The following is a 25193-nucleotide window of genomic DNA, read 5'->3' on the forward strand; positions in this document are numbered from 1 at the left end:
CTGTGAGGTTGGGGTGCTGCTCCCACCCCCAGGTCTCCTGCCACTCTGCAGAGGCCTCCTGGGGCCTGGCTGGTTAGGGTTTCCCAGCATCGTGTTGGCGAGAAGGAGGGAGCCAACTGGAAAACGCGATTATTCCGGGGAATTGACTCTGTGACAGCAATGGCACAGAGGCTGGGGGCTGCGTGGAGAGTGGAGGGCCTGCACAGGAGGGGAGGCCTGGGGGACAGAGGCAGGAAGCAGGGAAGGCTTGTGGCTGACCTGTTCCTGGGAACTGTCCCTGCTCCCTGGCCTCCCAGGGGTTCCAGGAACTGGCCCTGGGGGACTCCAGAGAAATGGAGAAGGGGAAGGGAGGGAGCAGTAGGGAGAAGGGGAATCTAGTCTTTCGAGATGCCCAGCCAGAGCCTTCAGGAACTAAGCTGCCCCCTGGGCCCAAATGCATGTGGACCCCTGCACTACCCAGCCTATCCCCCAAGAGCAAGCTGGGAAGACCCTAGTGTGGCTTCTTGTGACACCAGCCAAATTTGGGGACATTGCCTCTGCAGAAGGGGTTAAATAAACAAGACAGGCCTTGTATTCTGACAGGGCTGGGCGTGAGCTATCCTGGTCTCTCTGTCCCCTCAGGAGTCCTCTACTTGAAATCACCTACCACCAGATTTCCTCACCCACACAGGCAACCTGTTCCCACCTGAGCTAATCTGCCTTTAAGAACGGGTTTCCTTCTCTTAAACAAAATCTACCTCTTGGTATCTAATCCAGTACCTCCAGGCCTGTCAGACACCTCTCCTCAGGGAATACACAGACTGCCCACACACCTTCCACCTCTGTTCATTAGACAATGAACAGACTCAGTATTCCATATGCACATGGACCATTTCGAAGGACAGTCTGGCCATCACCTCCGATGATACATCTAATAATGCAACCTTAGAGTACTTTGGGCTTTCTCAGTAACCAAAATCCATATGCTGGTAGGCGGAATAGGGACACAGTAAAGTGCAGTGAGTTTGAAATCATCACCCTGGGTTCAAATCCTGACTGCCACTGCCTTATGACATTGCCACATGACCTTGGAAAAGCAGCTTAACTTCATGGGGCCCCTTTTCTTGAGCAGTCATATCTGAGTCTACTGATTCACACAAAGTCTGTTACTCTCATCCCGCCCTTAGAAAGGACGATGTGAAGATGAAATGGAATAAGGTCCTTGGGCACCTAGTAGAAAACCTGGCACGTAAGAGTCATTAGGTCAATACGAGCCATTGTTACTCTTGTTTACGTGCCAAGTGGTTCAGAAGCCAGTGCACGGGGGGTGTTCCAGGCCTGGGTTTAAATGCCCCATCTAGCACTTGGCTGGTAGCTTGGAGTGAGCAACTTCCCCGCAGCCCCCAGGGCTCACTGGAGAGCAGGAGTGCAGCTGCCTCCCTTGTGACATTTGCAGGATCAGGATCCAGTGGAGCCCCTGACACCCACGAGGTCCCTGACAACTTCAGATATTCGGGTGGGTTTGTTAGCCAAGGTCACAACCACCTGCACTCAGACCATCAACTTTTTGAAACCTAATGTAGGATTTTACATCCATCCTGATGGGCACTGGGAAAATATTCATTTGAATGAAATCACTGACTAAAGGCCCAGAGGAAGCGCACATGTGGAGACCAGAGGGCAAAGAAGAGAAGGAAGGAAGGAAGGAGAAGCATCAGGGGATAGAGGAGATAGGAAAGTGACCCATCTGGCCTTGCTTGAAATACTGCTGAAGCTGGAAGCCAAGTCCTGGGAGCTGTTGGGAAACTGCTAAACACGACACCAGTCCCCAGGGTCAGTGCCCAGCCAAATATGTCTTCTCCCCTTCCCCTCCACCCCGTGGGCCAGGAGCAGCTGCAGGCAGCCAGCAAACTCCAAAATAACCATCCCACCAGCAGGCCCAGCTGTGTGAGTCCCTGAAATAGATGAAACTTGAGCTGGAAGAGTGCCCTCCTGAAGAGGGACAGCAAAGGTCCAGCTGAATGAGATGACATCGAGATGAGCATCAAGGCCGGGTCTGGCCCCAAGCCCCTAGAAGACCCCCCTGGGCCCGGCCTGACCTCTGGACTGCCCGCTGGGATACAGCTGAGATAAACCAGGGGCAACCTGGAACCGGAAGCAATAGGGTGGCCCTACGTTTACCTTGGCTGTTTGTGATGGAGTCAGGAACAGACAAGGCTATGAGAGAGCTGCTCAGCTGCCCAGCAGCATGTCCCCTCTTCCAGGAAGAAACTCGTCAGCCAGCCACCTGCTCCTGCCTACCTGGTGCCTCGTGAAGCCAGAGCAGAACTAACCAGGCCTGGCCAGGCTGGGGAGGCCAGGGCCAGGCGCCCCACTTGCTGACTTCCTGGATGCCCAGCCCTGCACAGGGGGCACAGGAGAGGAATAAGCCAGGACCTGGATCCTAGGGGACTATCAACCAGTGGAGGGTCAAGGCTTCGAGGCATGAAGTTATTTTTAATACAATTCAGTTACTTAGCATCTCCCATTAGAAGGACCTTAGAGGAACTGAGGAGCTAAGGCATTAAGAAATCTGTTTATCCCTGTCAAGTTCTAACTTGACCTTTGCTATGATGCCCCTGGGAACAGGAAGCTCATCACCTCTCAAGGCTCCCTATGCCCTATCTCTGCATGACTGTTAGAAAATCTCTCCTTGTATGGATCCAGGGGTCCTAGTCCACCCATGGGGCTCCCTCTGATCTTCCCCTTCTTGGAATAAATACCCCCTTTGGAATAAAGATCTCCAACTGAGGCCTAAGTCCTTGTCCCCTGTTTCAGAGGAAGTCAGGGAAAGAGTTTAGAAGAAGCAGGATTCGACCTGGGCTGGAGGACAGGGTTTGGATTCATCTAGAATGAGAGACTTGCAGGACGGAAGACTGTTGGCAAATGGAGAACAATCAGAGAGGCCAGGTGAGGAGGGCCTTGGGACCAGCTCTGGCCCAGAGAATCGCCCAGCTCTGTCGCACTGGGCCAGCAGTGCAGGGTAACCAGGGCAGGGCCTTGGCACTGGCACAGGGGCCTCCTTTGAAGCAGGGCCCACCATCAGGCCTGAGTCTTGTTTGTTTGGATTCTCACATCCGGAGCGCTGGATAATCTTTAACCACGGGTCAGCCTACAGCCGCTTGGCCGCCTGGCCAATATCTGCCAGCCCCTGTTTGGAAGGCGCTGCCAGGCCATTTACTGTCTTCATAAACATCCTCCTGCCAGTCTGCTTCTGGCCCGGGTAGGGGAAGGAGCCCAGGAGGGCGGGTGTGTGGCTTGGACGGACGAGGGGTTTCTCCACTCCTCCGGGCAGTACCCTGAGACCCACACCCGCCTCCACCCTCTCCCTTTAAACTCAACCACGGGAAAGCAAGGAGAAACAAACAAGCTTCCCGAGGTTCATCGAGGGAAGGGTGGAATGTTCCAGAACCGCTCATAGTCACAGACACTTAGATTCATAGAATCTTCATGCCAGAGCATCTTATAGATTCTCAGAATCATTCGGTCTAGTGGTTCTCAAATTTTCTTCTTTCTTTTTTTTTCAAGAAGGGAATCTTTTTGTCCAAAGGAACCAAAGGCTCCAATTGAAGTCTAGGAGGTGGGTGCAGAGCCCTGCCTCACCCTCCCTCTGCACTTCTCAGGTGCCCCAGAGACGCCTCTGTGCAACCCAGTGTTCCAAGGAACCCAGCTGGAGAACCAGAGATCATATTCCAAGAGACAATTTAGACCACACAGTTTTCCTCCTGGCTGGAGGACTGGCTCAGGAGTCTGTCTCTCTTTGGTGGAGGGGGGGTGAGGAGGTTAGATTAGATATTCCTTTTTAAACCAAAGACAAGAATGCTTCCCACTTTGTAAATACTTCTGAATCTATGACATCTGTGAGTTAAGTGGGGCGTGTATAATTATGCCCAAATACTCCACAGAAGGCTGAGGCACAGGGAAGCAGAGAACTGCCCGCAGCCAGTGAGCGGCCACGTCAAATCTTGATTCTGTCTCTCTCCTGCTTCTGAAACGAGGGCTTTGTCCCCAATACTGCAAGGCCCGGCTCCTCCCTATGAGCACGTCCTACAGCCCCCCAGATCTCTCCAAGGTCATCAGAACTACATCTTGGGCCAGAGATACTAGGTAGAAATATGAAATTGCCATTTCAGTAGGTGAGAAGCAGGCTGAGATAGTCACAAATGGCTCCATTGTGCCTGTGCATCTGGACAAGGGCCACACTGCACCCACACCAGGGGCCAGATAAAGCCCTCAGGAACCTTCAGGGAATACAAGGCAGGCAGATGCACCCTTTTTACCAAATAAGGCATTCTGGGACCCCACCTCCTTGTGCCAGCACTGCTGGGCCCTGATTGCCTCTCTGTCTCCAACATGTGCAGCTGATCCTTCCTGCCTTGAGTTCTCACCTTGTTCTGGAAGACACAGGAGGACCACGGACTTAATAAGGAGCTCAGATGGACTCACATCTGGAGGTGTTAGGAGGGAAAGCAGGCAATTGGATTCAAATTCATCTCCACCAACTATTGGTTGCGTGATCTCAGGCAAGTTATCAGGTCTCTCTGTTTCCTTGTCTACAAAATGGGTCCAATAATAACTTTTTTTTTTTTTGCAGGGGTGGGGGTCGTGTACCAGGGATTGAACTCAGGGTCACTCAACCACTGAGCCACATCCCCAGCCTTATTTTGTATTTTATTTAGAGACAGGGTCTCATTGAATTGCTTAGTGCCTGGCTTTTGCTGAGGTTTGCTTTGAATTCACAGTCCTCCTGCCTCAGCCTCTCAAGCCGTTGGGATTACAGGTATGCACCACCATGCCTGGCAATAATAACTTTCTTTATAAAGAGAGGGAAGGAGAATACATAGTGCAAAACTGCTTAGGTCACTTAGACCTCCACATGCTCTGGATGGTCAAGAAGAGGAAGGATCATCTTGAACACGGGAGGTCAGAGAAGGCTTCATGAAGGAGGGGAAGATTTGGTATGGGGCCTTGATACAATTAGCAGAATTTGGGATGAGCAGGAGAGATGGGTCTGGAAGAGTCTCTGAAACACAAGAAACAGCAGTATTTTTTTTTCCAGTGCTGGGATAGAACCCAGGGCTTCGGACATACTAGGCAAGCCCTCTACCACACTACCACTCTGCTATGTCCCCAGCCCTTTTTGTCCCCAGCCCTTTTAATTTTATTTTGAGACAAGGTCTCACTGAGTTGCTGAGGCTAGCTTTGAACTTACAATCCTCCTGCCTCAGCCTCCCAAATTGCTGGAATTACAGGCATGTACCACCATGCCTAGTTGAGATTATTATTATTATTAATAGGAAAAAAAAAGGAAAATTGTCAAAGGAGAAGAAACAGTGATGGACATATCAGCATCCTAGCTGTCCACCATTATAGTACAGGCACCTTAAACTAATATTTGTCTAGTGGCCCCTGGCAGCCAAGGCTGAGGGTAAATATTGGTTTAGCCTAAGAAGCAGAAGTCCCAGATGGCAGAGGGCATTGCTCACACTCTCAGTGCCACCAAGCTGAGACACACTCTGGGTGGAGCCTGACCTTGTTTTATCTCCAGGGTTGGGGCAGGGGGGTCTGTTGCAGGACAAGCAGCCCCGTAGCAGTCTCCATACATCAAGAGTCTCCCTACATCGCCCTCCTCAGTGGCAGGTGGGGGTCCCTCACCAAGACCTGGGAATGAAGCAGAATGCCACAAGCCCTGGCAGCCCCCACCTAACACCCTCCTGGGCTCCACCATTTGGATGTGCCAACAGCTCCCCTCACGTGACCTTATGTCCAGATCATCCTGGGAGATCTGAATTCCAGGCCTGTCCTGGCGTCTGTCCAGCGGGGAGAATTTCCCCACATCTGGGCCCGTCCTCCTCTACTGTCAACCGCAGTTCCTCCTATGGAATAACTTGACAGCGCAGAAGCTGTGGGAACATTCCAATCTCCCCGTGCACACCCTCACCCACGAGTTGCCCCTACCTTTCCACTTCAGCCTCCCCGCAAGCATCCGCTCCCCTCCTGCGGCTCCTTCCCACCTCTGTGCCTGCGCACACCCTCCGGAATCACCTTAGCTGTTCCTCCCCAGCCAACCCATTCTTTTCCGCTCCTTGGGATCCTGACTTGAAGCTCATCGCCTACGGGAAGTCCTTCTGGGTCGCTCCCCAGCTGCACCCCTACAGTTTTGCTCTTCAGGTCACACTGAATTGAAAAACTGGATTTAGGCCACCTCACTGCAATTACACCGTATGTCCCCCAGTGTAAGAACTCTTCAAGGAGGGTCCAGGTTTTCAGTTCTTGTCTCCCCCGACCACTGCATAGTGCTCAAGCTGTAGTGGGCATGGGGGATGCTCAGAGCACCCATGGGTGGATCCGAGCTCACCAGCCCTTTGCCAGGACCACAGCTGCTCTTCCACAGTTAACATTTTGGAGAGGAGCAAGGAGCCCTCGGGAAGCTGGGATAGGAGTTTATCTGCCCTAGTATTAATCACCCCATAAAACTTGTGTTTGTTTAGTTGCTGGCAGGTCCCTCTTCCTGGAGGTAGGAAGCTGTTATTCTTGGAGATACCAGCCTGGACCAGGGAGCCTGGAGAAAAGAGGACCATCTGCTGAGCCCAGCATGATGGCTGTCGGCCTGGGACACCTGAAGCTGGCCTGCTGGGCCATGGCATGGGCACCAGCGGGGGCCTGGGCACCATCAAGGCAGGGAAGGGTGTGACACCAGCCTCTGCCTCCACTCTGCTCCTGGACATCCCACCCATCCACAACCCAGCTTGCAAACCTACTGTGTGCAAACCTACCCATGTGGAGTATGTGCCAGGCACCCAGGACACCTCCGAACCGAGGATAAGACACAGGCCAGGTGAGGTGTAAAGTGCAGGAGGGGACAGGTGCAGGGGCAGGACATCCCTAAAGATCAGACACTGGTTGGGGGGATCATCACCCCAGGAAAGGCTGGCCTGACCTCAAAGCCACCGAGAGAGGGCACAACTTTCTTCAAAAGAGAGACAGCTGCTAAGAAGGGAGCCCAGGAAAAGCAAGAAGAGCTCATGGAATCAGAGTTGAAGGAGAGAGAGAGGGACCCTGAAAGACACAGATGTAGTGACAGGGTCGGCAATAGGGAGGGGACAAGAGAGGGAAGAAAATTGACTCTGAGTCTCCACAGGGCCACTGGCATGTCTGAGTGGGGACACGGAGGGAAGGAAGAGAGCCTGCTGCGGCCACCTCAGCTCTCCTGGACGGCTCGCTGCCCCTCCGCCCCGTCCGCTTCCTTTTATTTCCCCCCATCTTTTTTAGCTGCAGATGGACACAATATCTTTATTTACTTATTTGTATGTGGCGCTGAGGATGGAGCCCAGGGCCTCACACGTGCCAGGCGAGTGCTCTGCCCCTGCGTTCCAGCTCCAGCCCCGGCTCTCTGCCTTTTTTACATACACACAAAAAATCAATTTAGGAGGAACAAATGAAGAGATATTTTAATCTGCTAATTGAATTTAGGGGCCATAATCAGAGTTTGAAAATGCCCAGGGATTATGGTGATTTATGGCCAGGATGGGAATCAGCTGGGGTTGTCTGGGTGCAGAGCAGCCTGCCTGCCAGGAGACGCACAGGCAACCGCGATACCCCCACCCACCACTGATAGTCAAAGAAGGGGAGTGGGGCCAGGCCAGGTTCCTCTGCCTGGGCTGTGTCCCCAAGGCAGGGCCCTGCGGATTATTCCCCAGGCCCCCCTCAGCCCTTGGAGGTCGGAACATGTCACCTGGGATGTTCCCCTTCATTCCCACCTGTCCAGAGCCTCCTGGAACAGGCAGGCCCAGTCCAAATCTTCTCTCCTGGGAAGCCTCCTGGACTACACCATCCCTCACAGACCTCAGCCTCCTCTGGCCTCAGCCTCCTCTGGCCTCAGCCTCCTCTGACTTCCTGCCTCCTTTTATGTTAAAACCTCCTAGAGGACCGGCCCTTCCACATCCCTACATGGGCAAGCCAGGTCCTCATGGGCCTCAGTTTTCTGCCTACCAAATGGGGAGAAAAAAGACTCCCTCCTGGGTCTGCTGCTGAGAGGTTAAAGGAGCTGCCCGGATGGAAAGCATTACTGTAAATGGAAGGGATCTAGGTCCATAGCGCTTAACGATTTACTACCCCCTTGGTCATGCCTTGGTTGTGTCTGCAGTGTCTGTCTCCCAAACTGACAAGCAAGCCCAGGGCTGTCTGAGGGCCAGGCTGCTCTGTCTCTGCCCCCATCCACCCACTCTGTTCCTTAGCTAGCCAGTCCCTCATCCTCCCATCCATCCATCTCCCCACTCTCCCCTTCCTGCAAACATTACTCAGCATCCTTTCAGGCCCAGCTGAGGGTCCACTCTGGAGGGAAGCCTGGCTGGGTAAGACATGGGTGCCTCCCTCAGTGCCCTCTCTATTGTGGGGGAAGAGACACGTAGTTGGACCTTGGTTCAGCAGAGGCCTCAGTACTGCAAAAAGCGCAGCCCCCATGTGGTAGGACGCAGGATGGAGAAGAGCATTCCTGGGGAAGGCTTCAGAGAGGAGCAGCTCTTGGGCTGGGCCTTCAAGCCAGAGTGGGGACTGTGAGGAAGAGCATTCTTTGCTCAGGGAAAAGCAAGAACATTGCCACTACATCCTACACCTTCCCCACCAACAAGACTGTGACTCTCAAGAGCAGAAACATTCTCCATCTTCCACAATGTGGCAGAACTCAGGGCTGAGTCACAGAATTCACAACCGCTTTACAGAGGAGCCCGAGCCTCAGACAGGAGTGGCCAGGCCGGAGCTTAAGAATCAAGCTTTGGGACCCCACGGTCTTGATGTGTGCTGTCTTGAGGACACCAGAACACAAAGAAGATGCTCAATTAACCCTGGGTTAAGCACTGCCTTCCCCAGGGTGGGTGAGAATATCTGACACCTACTGTGTGTCAGCTGTTCCTCATCAGTCCACTCTTCAAAAGAACCCCAGGGTCAGTTGCTATTACCCCATTGTACAGTTGAGGAAACTGAGTCCCACCCCTGGCACAAAGTGAGACCAGGACCCAACCTGGTCTATCTCTAGCTCAGGCATATCTCTCAGCCCTCCTGCCAGAGGAGGTCTCGTAGGTGCACCCAGGTCACATCAGAAGTGGGGAGCAGACTGCCGTCGGTCAGTCAGGACATCCGCCTTCAGTTGACACCTGGAACAGCCCGTTTCAGGCTTTCAGTGTGTCAGCGTGAATGCAGAAACACTTTTATTGACTTGAGAAACAGAAAGTTCCCAAACTGTGAGTTAATAAAAACAACCTTCTGATGTTCAGGACTCCACAAACAGGCTTCTGGCCATTACTCATGTCTTTGTTGTTGTTTTAATTTTGGCTGTTTGAACCCAGGGACACACTACTCACTGAGTTATATCCCCAGCCCTTTTTATTTATTTGTTACTTACTTTGTTTTTACTTTCACTCTCCTTACTCAAGTAAAAGTGTTTTTGAAAAGTTTCACTGTTTCTATGCTTTGAATTCAGAAAGGGGGCGGGGGTCCTGAACCACCGTCACTGCATTTCTCCCTGCGAGGAGAAGGGGTGTTGATGGGAGATGGAAGCAGGAGCAAACGCTGGCTGGGCAAACACTTGGTACCCAGGACTGCTGGACACTCGCTCACAGGGACTCTTCCCACCAACCCATTTCACAATGAGGAAGCTGTGTCGGGCTCCGGCAGGCTCTGCCCAGTGACAAAGACAGTTCGCCCACGAGCTGATCTGTACCCAAAGTCTACCACATACAGGAGTGCTGTGGCAGGAAGTCTGTACCTTAGTGCTCCAGGCCACCTCTGATGATCCTTCTCCTAGCCACCCGCTACCCCCACAGTATGTCAGTCCTCCCTCTGCAAAAGGATAACTTGGAGCCTGGAGGTACCTGGAAGTCTTGGCTATTCCTGGCCCCCCAGTGCCTTCTGCTTCCTGCTCCATCTCTGACCCAACCTCCCTGTGAAAAGCACTTAGGATGGTGTGGAGCCCAGGCTCTGGGGAGGCTGCAGACCCAGGACTAAGAGCTCACTTTGGAGCTGGACAAACTCAGGGCAGAGCATTGATTCCACACTCACAGGCCTCATGACTCAACCTCCCTGAACTTGAGTCTCTGCCTCTATAGGCCCAATATTTCCCAGGTTGTGATGAGAACAGGCAATCATGAAGTGTCTGGCATCCAGTAAGACCTCTATAAACTAGGGCTACTACGATGAACACCGATGACTTCTGCAGGTGGGATCTCAAGGCTATTGCTGATGGCAAAGCTTGTACACTGCTCAGAGGTACCACCTGAGGGGCTGCAGAGGGGAAGGGTCTCACCTGGGTTCCACCTGCCGAAGCTGTGGCTGAGAGGAAGCGAGCTCTCTGCAGTCACACAACAGCCCCCAGAGCTGCCCTGGAGCCCCTCAGCCCTGGGGCTGCTGTCAAGTTGGGGAGGAGAAGTCCCCTGCCTGATGGCATTGAGCAGTGTCAAGGCGCAGCACCTGAAGACTGAGGGATGTGCCGTGCCCCTCAGGGACCAGAGGGAGTGGTCACTCACCTAGCAGCTGGACGCCCCGCGTCAGGCCGTAGACATCCACCAGGGCCCAGAGTGGGTCAGCCGTGCGGACCCCATTGAAGAAGAGCATGGCGGCCGAGTCGTTGATGCGGTAGAAGACACGGCCCTTCTTGTCCACCCAGAAGGCAATGATGTTGCCCTCGTTGGCAAACTCCTCAGGCAGCGCCTTGGCCCAGAAGCCACTCTGGGACACCAGGTCGGGGCAGGCGTACTTGGGAAGCGAGTCCGGGTGGATGCGCGATGGGTCCTTGCTCGTGAAGCCCAGTCGCAGGGCCCCGCTCCAGCAGCACTGCTTCTTGGTGATCTGGTGGCAGGGGGTGGCCTCAGCCCAGCCACTCCCCCTTCAGACAGACCAGGGGAAGGGAGGGCACCCTTCTCTGCAGACCACCCTCAGCAGACCTCCAGGGATGTCCTGCAGCCTGTCCTTTCCCCCCCCAGGGAGCCTTCTCATGGACTGGGGAGAGCCAGCGAGCGGTTCCCATGGCCACTCCCAGCCCCCTTCCTCTTTGTCACCAAGGAAGGCTGGGGAAAGTAAGGAAGAGAGGGAAGGGTGGCAATGGAAAGGAAAGAGATGGGACAGGGGGCTAATGGCATTAACAGCAGACCCTGGCTGTGGGGAGAGGGTCAGAGGCACAAGGGGACATAGGGGCGGCCCACCTTTAGCCTGACTTGCTCATAGATGAGCACCGGGCGGTTACTGAAGGTGATGGCGTTGCAGAAGCTGGCCTGCCTCTTGACGGCCTTGTGGCTGAGGTCCATGAGGATCTGGGAGCCCTTGGTGTGTGGGTGGAAGAGCAGCGGCGTGGCCGGGAGCCCCCCGCTGGGTAGCACTGGTGGGCAGTGCTTCTGCTTGTGGTGGCATCTGTGAGAATTGACGGGGAAGGGGCCCCCGATGGAGTCTGCAAAGGAACAGGCCACAGTGTCAGAGAACTTAGCGGGTCTGAGAACCAGACTAGGTCCCCCTGGGAAGAGCCCAAGGCTAGGGCATAAGCAGACAGCACCTGTCTGTCACCCAGTATTTCCACCATCACTGCCACCCAGCACCATGGCCACTTTACCACTGTCTTCTCTTGCTGCCATGTGCCACAGTCTCCCAGGTCACCTTCTCCCATCATCCTTTATTGGTTTGTTATCCACTTCCATCCACCCTCTCATCCTCCTCATTTGTCTCAATGCCACCCACCAGCTACCCACCCACCCAGCCATGAGCACCGCCATTCACTATCACCACCGCCACCACTGAATTATAGCCTTCGCATCTACTGAATACCAGGCTCTGTCCTAGGCACTGCAGCTACAGACACGAAACACGGATGGATCCTGTCTTCCTGAAGCCACAAGTCCAGAAAGTGAGACAGACATGGACATTCTGTTATCACAGCACACAGTGACAAACACCAAAAGGACCAACAGGCAGGTCACTTCTCAGGAAGGCCTCCTGGGGGAGAGTTGAATCGAGGTGACACTGGAGCTGGGCAGGCTTGAGATCCATGAGGGACCACTGCAGGGAGGAAGAGTGAGTCTCTACAGCATCAGCCCCAGAACTGTGTCCACCATCACGTCCCTCCCTCAGGTCACCTCTGTCCCACGCCAGGTTTAGACAGTTCTAGAAAATGGGGTAGAGAATGGGGCAGGGCTTGGCTGAGGAGCAGACACTTTACAAACCATTGTGTTTGGCATGAGTTGGGGCAGGGAGAGGAAGGAGCACAGAGCTAGGTGTTAGGTGTCTGTGTCTGTCACTCGCTGGCTGTGTGACTCTGGAGAAGATACTTCCCTCTCTGGCACAGGGGGTGGCCTCTGCCTCTTACTCTAAGACACAAATCAGGAGCTGGGCAGCATGACTACATGGGCTGGGGGCTGGGGGCTGGGGGCCCTCAGTTCCTCCCCAGGAGCTGTCCCCACCAGTCCTTCAGGAATTGGAGTACCTGTCCATTCTGTCATCTTAAGGAAAGAGAGCCACTGAGGACAGGGAAGAAGGAGGTGGAGGGGTTCCAAGCCTCAAAAGGTGACTGGGGTTTTCTGGGATGTTGCAAATTTTTAGTTCCTCCAAGACAGGAATTTAGTAATGCGGAGAAGAGCCGCCTCAGGTCTGCCCAGACCCTGCCACTGCAGAGGAGGGGGAGGAAAAGAGGAAGCTGGGAGGCGGCGGGCAGAGACCTCGGTCCAGGCTGCCGGCTTTGGTTTCATCTCTTGGCATCTCTGCTCCCTCCTTCTCGCAGGGCCCCAAGCACCAGCTCCCGCAGCCCAGGACCAGCCATGCCCCGGGGAACAGTCCTTGAGGCCTGTCTGGAGCAGCTTCCTGCATGCCAGGCCTGAGAGGTGGGGGTGCATGAGGAAGGCTGGCCTTGCTCTCACCGAGGAGACAAGACGTTCTGGAACTGCCAAACCGCGCAAGGCTTTGAGAGCCGTCAGGCTGCCAGGGCTGGAGTTGCTCAGAGAGCCCCAGACAGCCCGGGAAGCTTCCTGGGAGAAGTCAAATGAACTCTGGAGAGGGCAGGGGAAGGGGGGTCACTCCAGGAAGGAGACGACGGTTGGGGTGAAGGGCAGAGGGTGAGCTGCCTGGAAAAGGTGCCCACTGGGCTCCGGCCGCCTCAGACACAGCTTGACTCTCAGTTTCAAATGAGACCTGCTGGTGAAAGGAAGCACTTCACGCTGTTTAGGGACTATCCACACTAGAAAGAAACTATAAAGGGGAGAAAACCCCTGCTGCGTGAATGGAAACAGAGCTCGGAGCATCTGCGCAGGGACTAGTACTCAGTGGGCAAAAGCAACGAACTACTGACACAGGTGACGACACAGGTGACTGCAAAATAATCAGGCTGGGTGACAGAGCCAGCCTAAATACCCAGCACCGTCCACGGAGCCCCGCAGAACCCCTGTTCCTCTCTCAAGCCTTCCTCTCCTTTCACCCTGCCCCATTTTTACCAAATTCCAGGAAGGACAAACCAAGCTGCAGCAATCAAAAGCAGGAAAGTGGGTGCCCAGGGCAGCAGGGGGAGGGGGAGGGATCACCAAGGAGCAGGAGGCAGCATTTGGAGGTACATGCTCGTCATCCTGATGGTGGTGGTGATTTTATAGGTGTAAACATGTTAAAACACCTCTCGTCATACACTTCAAGGGTGCATGGTTTATTAAATGGCAAACATACCTCAATGAGGCAAGTTGAGGGTTTTTTGTGGTGGAGGGGTTCTAGGGACTAAACCCAGGGGCACTTTGCCACTGAGATACATCCCCAGCCTTCTTATTTTTTTAATATTTATTTTTTTTAGTTGTAGTTGGACACAATACCTTTATTCCATTCATTTATTTTTATGTGGTATTGGGGATTGAACCCAGGGCCCCGCTCATGCTAGGTGAGTGTTCTATCGCTGAGCCACAATCCCACAATCCCAGCCCCAGCCTTCTTATTTTTCATTTTGAGACTAGGTCTTGCTAAGTTGCGTAGGGCCTTGTTAAGTTGCTGAGGCTAGCCTTGAACTTGAGATTCTCCTGCTTCAGCCACCCAAGTCCCAGGGGCTGCAGGCCTGCGCCACCTTACCCAGCCAATGAGTTAGTTTTCAAAGCCCACTGAGCCCAGCTACCTACTGGAGCTTCTCCTTTAGGGTCCTCACTCCCCATTCCTCCAACCAGAGCCCATAGACTCAGCTGAAGCAGGGCCTCAGCTTCTTTCAAGATGTCTCCTCTCCTTCCCATCCATCCCTGTTAGGGTTCTGGGGCTCTAGGTAAAAGTCCAGAAAACAGGGCTGGGGATGTGGCTCAAGCAGTAGCGCGCTCGCCTGGCATGCGTGCGGCCTGGGTTTGATCCTCAGCACCACATACAAACAAAGATGTTGTGTCCGCCGAAAACTAAAAAATAAATATTAAAATTCTCTCTCTCTCTCCCTCTCTCTCACTCTCTCTTTAAAAAAAAAAAAAGTCCAGAAAACAGGGATTGGGGTTCTGGCTTAGCAGTAGAGCACTCACCTAGCGCATGTGAGGCCCTGGGTTTGATCCTCAGCACCACATAAAAACAAATAAATAAAGGTATTGTGTCCAACTACAGCTAAAAAATAAATACCTAAAAAAAGTCCAGAAAACACTGTCTCTAGGCAAATATGGTGGAGATGCCCAGGACCCAGAGATCCAGGACCTGGAAGAACATTTCTCAGGGCTTCCCTTCCACAGGGAGGACCCAAGGGTACAGATCCCTGGCCAATTCCAGGGTTGGGTGTGGCTGGAGAGTGGGGAAGGGACAGCACAGGGTTCATGGGCTGAGTGACAGTAGAACAATTGGAGAAGGTGTACGTACATAGGATACCCTTGTCATGGGGGCCCAACATGCACTCAGACATGTGGCCTCCAAAAGCCCTACTCGTGCACACACACACCTGTGAGAACTCAAAGGCCATCCCAACTCTAAACCACACCAGAGGGAGAAGGGCTCATCCCTCTTCCTTATCCTGAGACCAGGAATCCCACATTGACATATGCATGTCTTCGTGTACATGTGGTTGTACAAAACAACACACAGAAAACATGTGCCCGTCACACAGAGGCCATACATATTTAATAATCATGGCAGTCATGTGCCAAGCTCTGGGAGGGTTTTTTCTTTGGTGGGGGGGTAACCAGGCATTGAACTAAGGGGCACTCAACCACTGTGCCACATCCCCAGCCTATTTTGAATTTTATTTAGAGACAGGGTCTCACTGAGTTGCTTAGCACCTCACTATTACTGAGGCTGGCTTTGAACTTATGGTCCTTCTGCCTCGGCCCCCCGAACTGCTGGGATTACAGGTATGTGCCACCGCGCCCAGCTTGAACTGGAAGTTTTACATATCCTCACGCCAAATTTATGAAGTAGGAAGGGTCATTAACAACCCATTTTATCAATGACACAGGAGGTAAAAAATGGAAGTCAAACCCACAATCTAACTCCAGGACTGTCATTTAGCTATTAAGCTTTGAATAGCCGGGAAATCATGGTTTTAGCATTCTGGGTACATTTTTTAAATGCACTTTAAAATACAATTATAACTTACAAATGTGGAAAAAAAAAAAAAAAGCTCATCCAGGTACCACCTAAAATCATGCCATGGAACGCTTTTACACACTGCCTTCACAAGACACATAGAGCCACCAAAACACAGAAATACAAACCACTGGCTGGGGATATAGCTCAGCTGATAGAGTGCTTGCCTCGCATGCACCATGCCCTGAGTTCAATCCCCAGCACCAGGAAAAAAAAAAAGAAAAAAAAAATCCAAACCATGTTCTCAGCCCTTGTCCACGCACGGCCTGCAGGATGCAGCCGGAGACAGCCAGTGTGGCAAACAGGTTGGCAGTTTCTAATAAAGCCACACACCTCCCACACAACAAAGCACTCGCACTTCTGGGCATTTTCCCAAGAGAAATGAAAACACATCCAGACAATGACCTGTGCATAATGTATAGCTGCTTTATTCATAATGATCCCCAACTGGAAACAATTCAAAAAAACCTTTCACTGTGAACAGATAAAGAAAATGTGGTACGTGCATAGGATTACCGTTCTGCAAGAAAAACAGCAATGACAACAGAGACGCACACAACAAGGACAAACTCAAAAGCATGCCAAGGAGAGAAGCCAGATACACAAGGCTACCTACTGTGGGACACCATCCGTGTGACATTCAGGAAAAGGCAGAAGCAGGGAGGTAGAGATCCGTGGGTATCAGCGTTTGGGGGAAGATATGACCACCACAGGGCATGAAGGAAGTTTTCTCAATGACAGAATTGCTCTCTATCTTGTTGGTGTAGTGGTTACACAACTCACACATTTGTCAAAAAAAAAAAAAAAAGAATGAACATTATGCCTCAATTAAAAAGCAACAACTAATAAGCCAGGTCTTCATGAAGAAGGAGGGAAGAGAGGCTGGTGCTCCCGACCCCCAAGGCACCCCCATCGCTCTGCCCCAGGCCGTGCTAGGATTTGGATCATCTCACAGGAGACCTCCCAAAGCTGAGTTGAGCCTGCCACTCTAACTCTTAATTTTAAGTCCCTTCCACATCTCTGAAATGAAGTGGGTGCTGTTCCCTGTCCCTCATGGGTGTGGAGAGAGAGCACTCTAACAGTTGCAAAGCACCATGTCCTGATTCCTGGGGTCTGAGAAATTCTGAGCACCTTCTTCCTACAGGGAGATCTCCAAGGCCATCAAGATAGCCAGAGGTCAGGCCTGCCAGGAGGAGTTGGTCCCAACCCCTTCTCTCAGAGCTCAAGCTGTCTGAGTGATGTCTACTGGGCACCCCTTGCCCTGGACCATGGGCTCCTGCAATTGGCCGACCCTCCCATACCTCTGGACACCTGAAATCCAGAACACTCCAAATCTCAAGTCCTACCTCAGAAATCAACATCCCTGCATCAGCTCTTTCCTGTCCACTCTGTTGTTACAACCATAGTTCAGGCCATGTCACTTCTCTTTTGAATCAGGACCAGGCCCACTGTGTCCAGCCACATAGGCTGTGTCCCGAACACTCCCAGGATGTGCTATTTTCATGGAGGACCATGTGAATTGGGGGCCAAAAGCGGAGGTCCTGGCCAGGGTGGCCACCATTTTGAGTCTCTGCTTCTGCTATCCCCCTCTCCCATCTCAGCTGGCCTGAAATCCCTGGGGGCAGGAGACAGAAAGCAAAGTGGGAATTAACCCGAGCACAGCTCTGGTATCAAGGGTCCAGAGAGGGCCGCTGGAGACAGGGCTCCTTCCCTACACCATCCAACTTCCTCCCCGCACTTTGACATGCACCACGACCCCGTTAGGTCTCCATTCTAAGATGAGTAAATTGCAATTTAGACTAGTGAAGCAACTTGTTTGAGGCCACACAGCAATTCTGTGGCAAAACTAGGACCTCAGCACTGGTCTTCCAATGCCATGTCCACAGTCCTTTACCCTCTGCAGTGCCTAAAACTAGAATTCATTTCCCTAGGAGTCCAAGATGGTAGGCTGTGGGGGTTCAAGGTGGTGGGCATGTGGGGGGCACAACTAGCCTACCAGGGGCCCGGGACCCTGAGTGGACCCCCAATCATGACACCTGACTCCCACAGAGCCCCCAGAGAGGGCCCCCTTAGCGGCAGCTTTACAAGCTTCTTGGGAGCCCCGGGGGCCCTGCTCTAGCAAAGCTGCAGCTGACACGTGGAAACTCACCCCCATGGCCCCAGTCCTCCAGGGCATTCATGAGCTGCCAGACACAAGCCTGGCCAGCCCTCGGGCTGACCCTCGCCAGCTCTGGATCACATTCTTGCCCCTGGCAGGGTCCCAGGGGAGAAGCCTGAACACATAGCCTCCAGAATGAGCTGCCCATGGCCCACACCAAGCTCTGCCCCAGAACCACTGTGGAGCCCCCATGTCCAGCCTAGCCACCAAGGAGAGACAGGGAGCAGGAGGTCACCACTCAACCAGAGCAGTGGCACTAACCCTGATGGTGGTGCCCAACCCCCACATGGCTCAACAGGCAGTGTCTTGACTTTTTCCCATTGTCACTCTGACACAGCCCCAGAGCTAAGTTTCATGTCAAGGTCACCCGGTCAGAGTGAAGAGCCCAAGGCCTGGACCCAGGCCTGACTGCCTCCCAGCCCAGCAGCTCCATCTCCAACTGGGAGGCCTCTGGAGCTTTGCTTTTCTCATCAATAAAATGGAATCACAGCAGACCTTCTTCGTGGGATTCTTGTGAGGATTAAATGAGATGCTGTATGTAAAACTCAGGAAGTGGCTGCTGTTATTATGATTATTACCATAAATTACATTGTTCCATCCCTTCCTACCTCCGCATGCTGACTCAGACCATTCTCCCTGCCCCAACTCAGCCTCTGCAAATCCTGCCTATCTTAAGGCCCAGCTGAGTTCCACTGCTTTTGAGATCACCTTGCCCTTAATCCATGGCTCTGAATCCCAATGCAAGCCTGGTCATTTCCATCTCCTATGAAGGAGGCTTGTCTCCCTTTCTGGATAATGGGGCAGGGCCACAATCCCAAGCATTGGAGGCAGGAGGCCCTGGTTCAAACCCTCACCGGCCACAGATTTGCTACCTGACTTTGGGCAAGTTGCTTCACCTTTCTGGACCTTGAGTTCTTTTTCTGGCTCATCATAACTGCTCTGCCCTCTCTCCAGGTGGTTGTGCAGGTTCAGCGAGTTCATGGGTGCGAAAGAATTTTGCAAATTTTAATACCTGACCTCAACATGTCTTATATTTTTTTAATAAATGCAACAACTACCACCATAGGAAAAGATCAGCTTGTTTCAGCCCAGTGGGAGGCCAGACAACTGTAGTCTTATTTTATTCCAAACGCTCTAATCTCAGATTGCCAGGACAGTCCCCATGTGGACTAGCTTGCACGCACTAACTGAACAGGGCTCCCTCTGGGGTAAAGAATTTGAGAGAAAGGGTGGAGACCCCTGACTGAAGGCAGGAGGGCCATTGGGAGGGGACTTGGGTGACAGGGGTGATTGCAAACCTGGGCAGAAGTGAGCCTCCTGGTCTCCTTGGAGGGGCCCTTTGACTGCTCTTCCCTCCAGGTGTGGCCAAAGCCCATTTCTCAGCTGCAAACCTTTCCATCCCCTTCCCACCACGTACCTGCCTTTCTCTCAGTTATCAAGCCGACCTCAATTCCTTTCCAACCCCCAAACTTGGTTAGGGGCACTGCTCTGGACCTGTGGGGACTTCCATGCCCCCAAGCTGAGCATCCATCACCAAGCAGACTTTCCCAATCCTGGTTCCTTACAATCCCCCAAGGGATTGTGTGCACACTGCATTGACTTGGCTCTTCTGTATCCAGAACACCATCCTTGTGAGACTGAGAAAGACAACTCAGACCAGTTTCCATATTCTGCAAAGCAGTTTCCTGGCTGGGAAAGGCTGCAGGATTCTTTGTGCCTGTCTGTCCCCCTGATGGACTGTGAGCCTCCTGGAGGCAGAGAACATCATCTTTTTTTTTCTTTCTTTCTTTTTTTTTAACTGCTATCTCCCTAGTGCCTAGCTCTGAGCACATAGCAGGTATTCAACAAAAGCTATTGAAGGAATTGCCAGTTTGATTCTTCCATCTATTGTGCAACTAGCAGGTGTTCAGGTAGGACTCACTTTGTGCCTTGCCCTTTCTAGTGGCCAGTGGACACACTGCAAAACAGAGGGAATAAACGGGGTAGCTTCCTCCTCTGCCCAGCACCAAGATCCCAGCCCACACCCCTGACTAGAGCTGTGCATGCTCAAGAACCTTCAGCCAGGTGTGGTAGCTCACGTCTGTAATCCCAGTGGCTAGGGAGGCTGAGATAGGAGGATTCCAAGTTCAAGACCAGCCCCTCAGCAATTTAGTGAGGCCCTAAGCAACTTAGCAAGACCCTGTCTCAAAAAATAAAAAGGACTGGGGATGTGGTGGTAGGGGACCCTTCAATATGCAAGGAAAAAGGAAGAGAAAGGAAGTCTGTGTGTGTTGATCTTTCTTGTATACCAGACACTGCACCCGCCCTTCATATCCAAACTTGACTTGCCCTCCCAATCCCAATCTGTGGGAAGCCACCCGTACTGTGGCCTCATTGATCCCATCCTCCTCATGGCCTTCCTGCCCTTATGTGGACTCCTTCCCCCCCAAGTGTGGGCTGAACCCAAAATTCACTTTTAGAGAAAAAATACAGCCGAAGTTAAGCATGTCAATCCCAAGACCAAGTTATCAAAAACACCATCATTTCCATCTTGGTCACTCTCCCTGGCCTCTCTGGAGCTGCTCCCTCTGGGAAGGCCAACTGCCATATCACAGGAGGCCCCATGGAGACTCCCATCTTGTGGGGGACCGAGAATGCCAACAACTGAGTAAGCATGGAAATGGCTGCCCTCCAGGTGAGCCTTCAGATGAGGCTATAGCCCCAGCCAATATGATTACATCCTCTCGAGAGCACCTAGTGAACCACACCAGATTCCTGACCACAGAAGGTGAGATAGTTGAATGTTTGTTGTTTAAACTGCTAAGGTTTGTACAGCAATAGATAATTAATGCAGTACTGATCATTTCGTTTAGTAGATAAGGAAACACAGGCTCTGAGAACTAGTGACTCGTCAAGGTCACATAGCTGTAAGGGGGCAGGGCTCAGTCCTGAACTCAGATCTGTTACACCAGTGTTCTCAGCACCCTCTCCCCTGCCTGAGCCTTCCACTCCACCCAAGCCAGTTTCTCCTTGACCTCTCAGCCCTTGTGCACACACCTTCAATCTTTAAGACCCAGAGTGAGGAGCCACGTTAGCACCCTATCATCTCCCCAGAGCACCTGACTGCATATTGCCTGGAAGAATGAACAGAACATGATGCCCAGGTGGGGAAAGGAGTGTGTCCAGGAACAGACGACTGCCACCTCCATAGCCAAGTGCATCTCCAAACCAAGCCTCTCTCACACACTATGACACCCAATCTGCCATTCCCAGCAGCCAGATGTGCAGGCAGCTGTGCCTCTGAATATCCTCACTGCTGGGAGGCAGACCAGTCCTCCTCCTCTTCCCTTTTCCTACCTCAAGGTTCCAGAAGGGGATTCTGGATGATTCAGCTTCCTGTCCCTGTCTTCCCAGTACCTCTCCAAAGTCCACCAGGCCAGGCCTGAGACAATGAGGGGAGGCATGACTCACATCAAAACACCCTGCCACACAGACCTCCACCCTGAGTTCCCCCGCCTGAGTGCATGCATACACACAGATGGTGGGAGTGCCTAATAGGGGACATGAGCACTCCGGGAACACTGTCCTGGGGCCTGCCGCGGCTGCAGGTGCAGGGGCAACCACACCCAGGCCTGAGGCACCTCCACAAAACCTTCATGAAAGCCTGACCCCATTTACCACAGGCCAGTGCCCTGCCACGGCGCCCGTTAGTCCACTGGACCCTTGCTACACCTCTGCAGGAAGACCTTGCCATCCCCAGTCCATGCATGAGGATGCTGAGACTTGGGCAGACGAAGGGACCGCGACCCTAAAACACACAGCCAGCAAGAGCAGAGCAGCCGACTCTCACCCAGAACAACTGCCCCAACTCCCCTTCCTCTCTGCACCTTGCCTGGCCTCGTCACCCAGCTGTGCAGCTCAATCTCACCTCTTCTCCCTGACACCCACCCCTTCAGCTCCAGCAGGCAGCAGTACCCCACATGCTTCCCACTTCCCCACTGACTGAGTACCTGCTGGTGTCCACTGAGCACCGAGCACTGAGCTGAGTTAAGGGAACATGGAGTTGGGTCAGCCTACCACCTGCCCTTCTAGAGCCTGCAGGCCCAGTAGGATGCGGGTGTGCCTGTGCACAGAAGGTCACCCGCACGCCCCCAAGCTCCAGGGAGCTCACCTTGGCCTAAGCCCCCACCACTGCTGCTGGGAAACTGGTGGCTCCCTCCGCACTAATCTCAGGGCTCATAAGACCATGGGATGCCTCCTCCCCCGCTGCTGGCTTGAGGACTAAGGAACCCAAGAAGGAGAAGTAGGGAGTCATCCTGATAGGACAAGGCCTGGCATCCCCTCTGAGTCACCAGCTGCATGACTTTAGCTAGCCATTTCCTTTTCCAGAGCACAGCATCCCCTTCTGTGAAAGGAGGGAGTAGGAACCAATATCTCAGGTCACTGAACCCTGGCACCCCCAGCACTCAGGTTTGTGAAACCCAGAGACAAAGCTGGGAGTGACATGTCTGAGTGTGCAACAGGTGTTATCCAAGTGTCAGTCCCTCAGCAGTGGTCCGCCCCTTGCCCTGGGAGGGAGTGCCTAAGGGAGGTGGCCGAGGAAGAATAGAAAGTGAAGAGAAAAGAAGAGGGGGTCAGGGAGAGGAGAGGGGGCTTCTCAGAACCACTGCTGCCTCCCTTTGTGAGCCCCCGCCCCACCCCCACCAGCCTGCCCACAAGACCAGGAGCAGCTCTGGGAACCTGCCTGATTAAAGAGATCAAGCCTGCCACTGCCCAAACCATTTCCAACTGGGAATTCATTTCCCCCGTGAGTCCCCTGCCAGGCTGGTCCCAGAGGAGCCTGACTCCTCACCAGCAGCCTCACCACACACACACACACACACAGAAGCATAGGCACAGAATATACCACAAATGTGGCTGCTCACATGGAAACACAGAACAATACACAATCCCTTCAACACACAGACAAGTGTGTATACAAAGACAGACCCAAAACACACTCTGTGGACACCAAACACACAGAGACCCAAAACACATCCTCATGCACAGAACTAGATCATGCCACTACCACCCTAGAGTCCTGAGTCAGTCTCTGCCACTTCCCCTTCATCCACCATAGCCCAGCAATCCAAAATTTGGGGGCTTTAAGCAAACCAAAAGCCCAGGGCCACAGAGGAAATACAATCTAGGACCACGTCAACGTGTCTTTGGGGAGTCTGTGCAGGCCGAAACACCACTAAGAAGGAGCCAAGCCCTGCACCTCACACTGGCCCCACGCCCCTCCCAGGAAGCAAAACCACCAAGTAGCTGGTGTGTGCATACAGGGTGGGCACGAATGCAGACGCGTAGGACGTGCAGGCAGGGGTTCTGGCAGGGGCTGTGTGGGCACAGGCACACACCCACACCCCCTAGACTGATGTGGATGGCAGTGGTGGCAGTGGCTGGGGCCAGCTTAGGGACACCCAGCCTGAGACAGAGGCAGGCAGATAGGGCATCTGATTAACACTCACCTAGGGACACCCAGCCTGGATGCCCACCCACGCCATCCTCCTGTCCCAGGGAAATGGGGCATATGGAAGGCAGTACTGTGTCTCCTGGGCTCAGAAGGCAAGCCCTCCTGATTTTCCCCAAATTCCCTGCTCGCATCCATCCATGTGACCCTCAGGCTCACCTGATGGGGCTACCCCACAGACACAGGAGAACACGGAAGCTCAGGAAGACCCTTGCCCTCATCACAACCCCTGCCCTCTTTCGTCCACTCCAGATCATGAGCTCGGGAGCTCTCGGGGTCCTCTGGCCGCTGTGATGCTGTGCTTGGAAGCAGCTGGAGGGCCATGTACTGCGTCCGGAGCCTGCACTGAGTGCCTCTCTGTCCTTCCCAGGCCACGAGATTGCCCAAGTCTGACTCCAGTGGAAAATGTCAGGCGGCTCCAGACCCTCTGCCAACAGCGAGCCCTGAAAAGAACCCCCACCCCACAGACGGATAGGCCAGGCCCAGGTCAGCCCAACCCAAGTCTCGGGCCAAGGCCCAGGCCAATGGCACTGCCCCTGGCTGACTCCGGATTATGTGTCTTCCAGGGCCTTCCATCTGTCACTTGGCCCTCCGTGCCCAGGACAAAATAAATTTCCTTTTAAGAGAGCCAATGATTTGCATTTCCCATGTCTTTCTCTGCCTTTTCTTTTTAAATTAAAATTTATAGTCCCAAAGTTCAGAGCCTAGAAGGGGGATGCCAACTGGTCACCAGGCTCGGCTTCCCAATGGCTTCTGCTACCACCCTTCTTCCTGCCTGGGCCTTTCCCAGGTCCCTGGATGCCCAGCAGACTCAGCAGATGGAGTTGTGGAGTCCAAGGGAAGGAGCTCAGGGGAGTGTGGCAAGGTCTTCCCACCGTCAGCGTGCTTTCTGTCACCAGCCACTTTGTAGAGGTACCCCAGTTCCTAGTCCTGAGGAAGCCTTCCCCTTCCTGGGTCTGGTACCACATCAGCCATGTTGCTTCCAAGACCACAGCTCTAGAGCCAGAGGGATGAGAGGAGAAGCCAGCCAGCCCCCTCCCCTGCACTCCTGTCAGTCTCACAGTGGAGGGGGCCCCAAGGATCAGAAGTTCTGACACTCTGAAAACCCAGGCACTGTGTGAGCTGTCACTAGCACACTCATGTGCTTAGACACAAGCCAGCACAGGTACATACCCGCAGACACCTCCAGTGCACACTCATGAGCACAGACACTGGTGCACACATGTGTGTGCCACGCATTCTCTCCAGCTCCATCAAGGAGCAGAGCACCACCTCCATAGCCCACATGTAGCCCCCCAGCTGTGGTCTGCCTCAGGCAGCGGAGAGGTGGGGAGACACCCAAGACCTTACATCCCACTTGGGAGCTGATCAACACCCTGGGAGCAGAACGCGGAGACTCTGTAGGGGGACTCAGCTGCCTGACCTTTCCACTCCCAGCCCTTCTTGCTTCCCCACTCCAGTGCCTACCACTCAAAGGCGCCCCTCGCAGCCCTGGAGCCCACCAACCAATGAGGAGGCAGGGGGATGACCAAGCCCTGAGTCCCAGTGCCCCTCGGTCCCAGCCTCCCAGGTGGTCCCCAGGTTGGGGGTGGGCGGACCCCTAGGATCGGCTGGGGCCTTACCGTGGAGGGTGCTCCGGGTGATCTGTCCCCCCATCTCCGGCAGTGGACAGGACAGCACGGCCACCACCGTTTGGCCGGCTGGCCTCGTCACCAAGCCGCCCCGGGCGCCAGCTCCCCTCCTCCTCCCCCCAGCCCTCCCCCGCGGCCGGCCGGCATGGCAGGGCCGAGCGGCCCCTCCTGCGTCCCCACGCGCTCCCTCCCGCACGCACACGCCCGCCCGCCAGCCGGCCACACAAGCATGCACACCCCCTGGCCCTGCTCACGGCCGCCTCCCGCTCCCACCCACTCGGAGCCTCCCCGCCCCCGCGCTGGTACAGGCGAGGGGATCTGTCATGTTTATTTACATAAGGAGGAG

At 53.7% G+C, this 25193-nt stretch overlaps 1 protein-coding gene across 2 annotated transcripts in view; it reads right to left on the minus strand.

Annotated features, from left to right (window-relative positions):
* Neurl1 (neuralized E3 ubiquitin protein ligase 1) overlaps positions 1–25193 on the minus strand; it is a 71052-nt gene that overhangs the window by 8733 nt on the left and 37126 nt on the right. The window contains exons 1-3 of one of the 2 annotated variants that reach the window (XM_027930131.2): positions 24839–24959; positions 11214–11455; positions 10539–10860 (exon numbers count right to left, since the gene is read on the minus strand). In XM_027930131.2, the coding sequence (XP_027785932.2) occupies positions 10539–10860; positions 11214–11455; positions 24839–24872 (598 nt within the window). In that variant the 5' untranslated portion in view covers positions 24873–24959. Of the gene's footprint in view, positions 1–10538; positions 10861–11213; positions 11456–24838; positions 24960–25193 lie in introns of those variants that run through there. The other variant, XM_027930130.2, reaches the window with a different exon arrangement.

The sequence above is a fragment of the Marmota flaviventris genome, chromosome 4 (genome assembly GCF_047511675.1).
Source record: "Marmota flaviventris isolate mMarFla1 chromosome 4, mMarFla1.hap1, whole genome shotgun sequence".
Taxonomy (NCBI): Eukaryota; Metazoa; Chordata; class Mammalia; order Rodentia; family Sciuridae; genus Marmota; species Marmota flaviventris.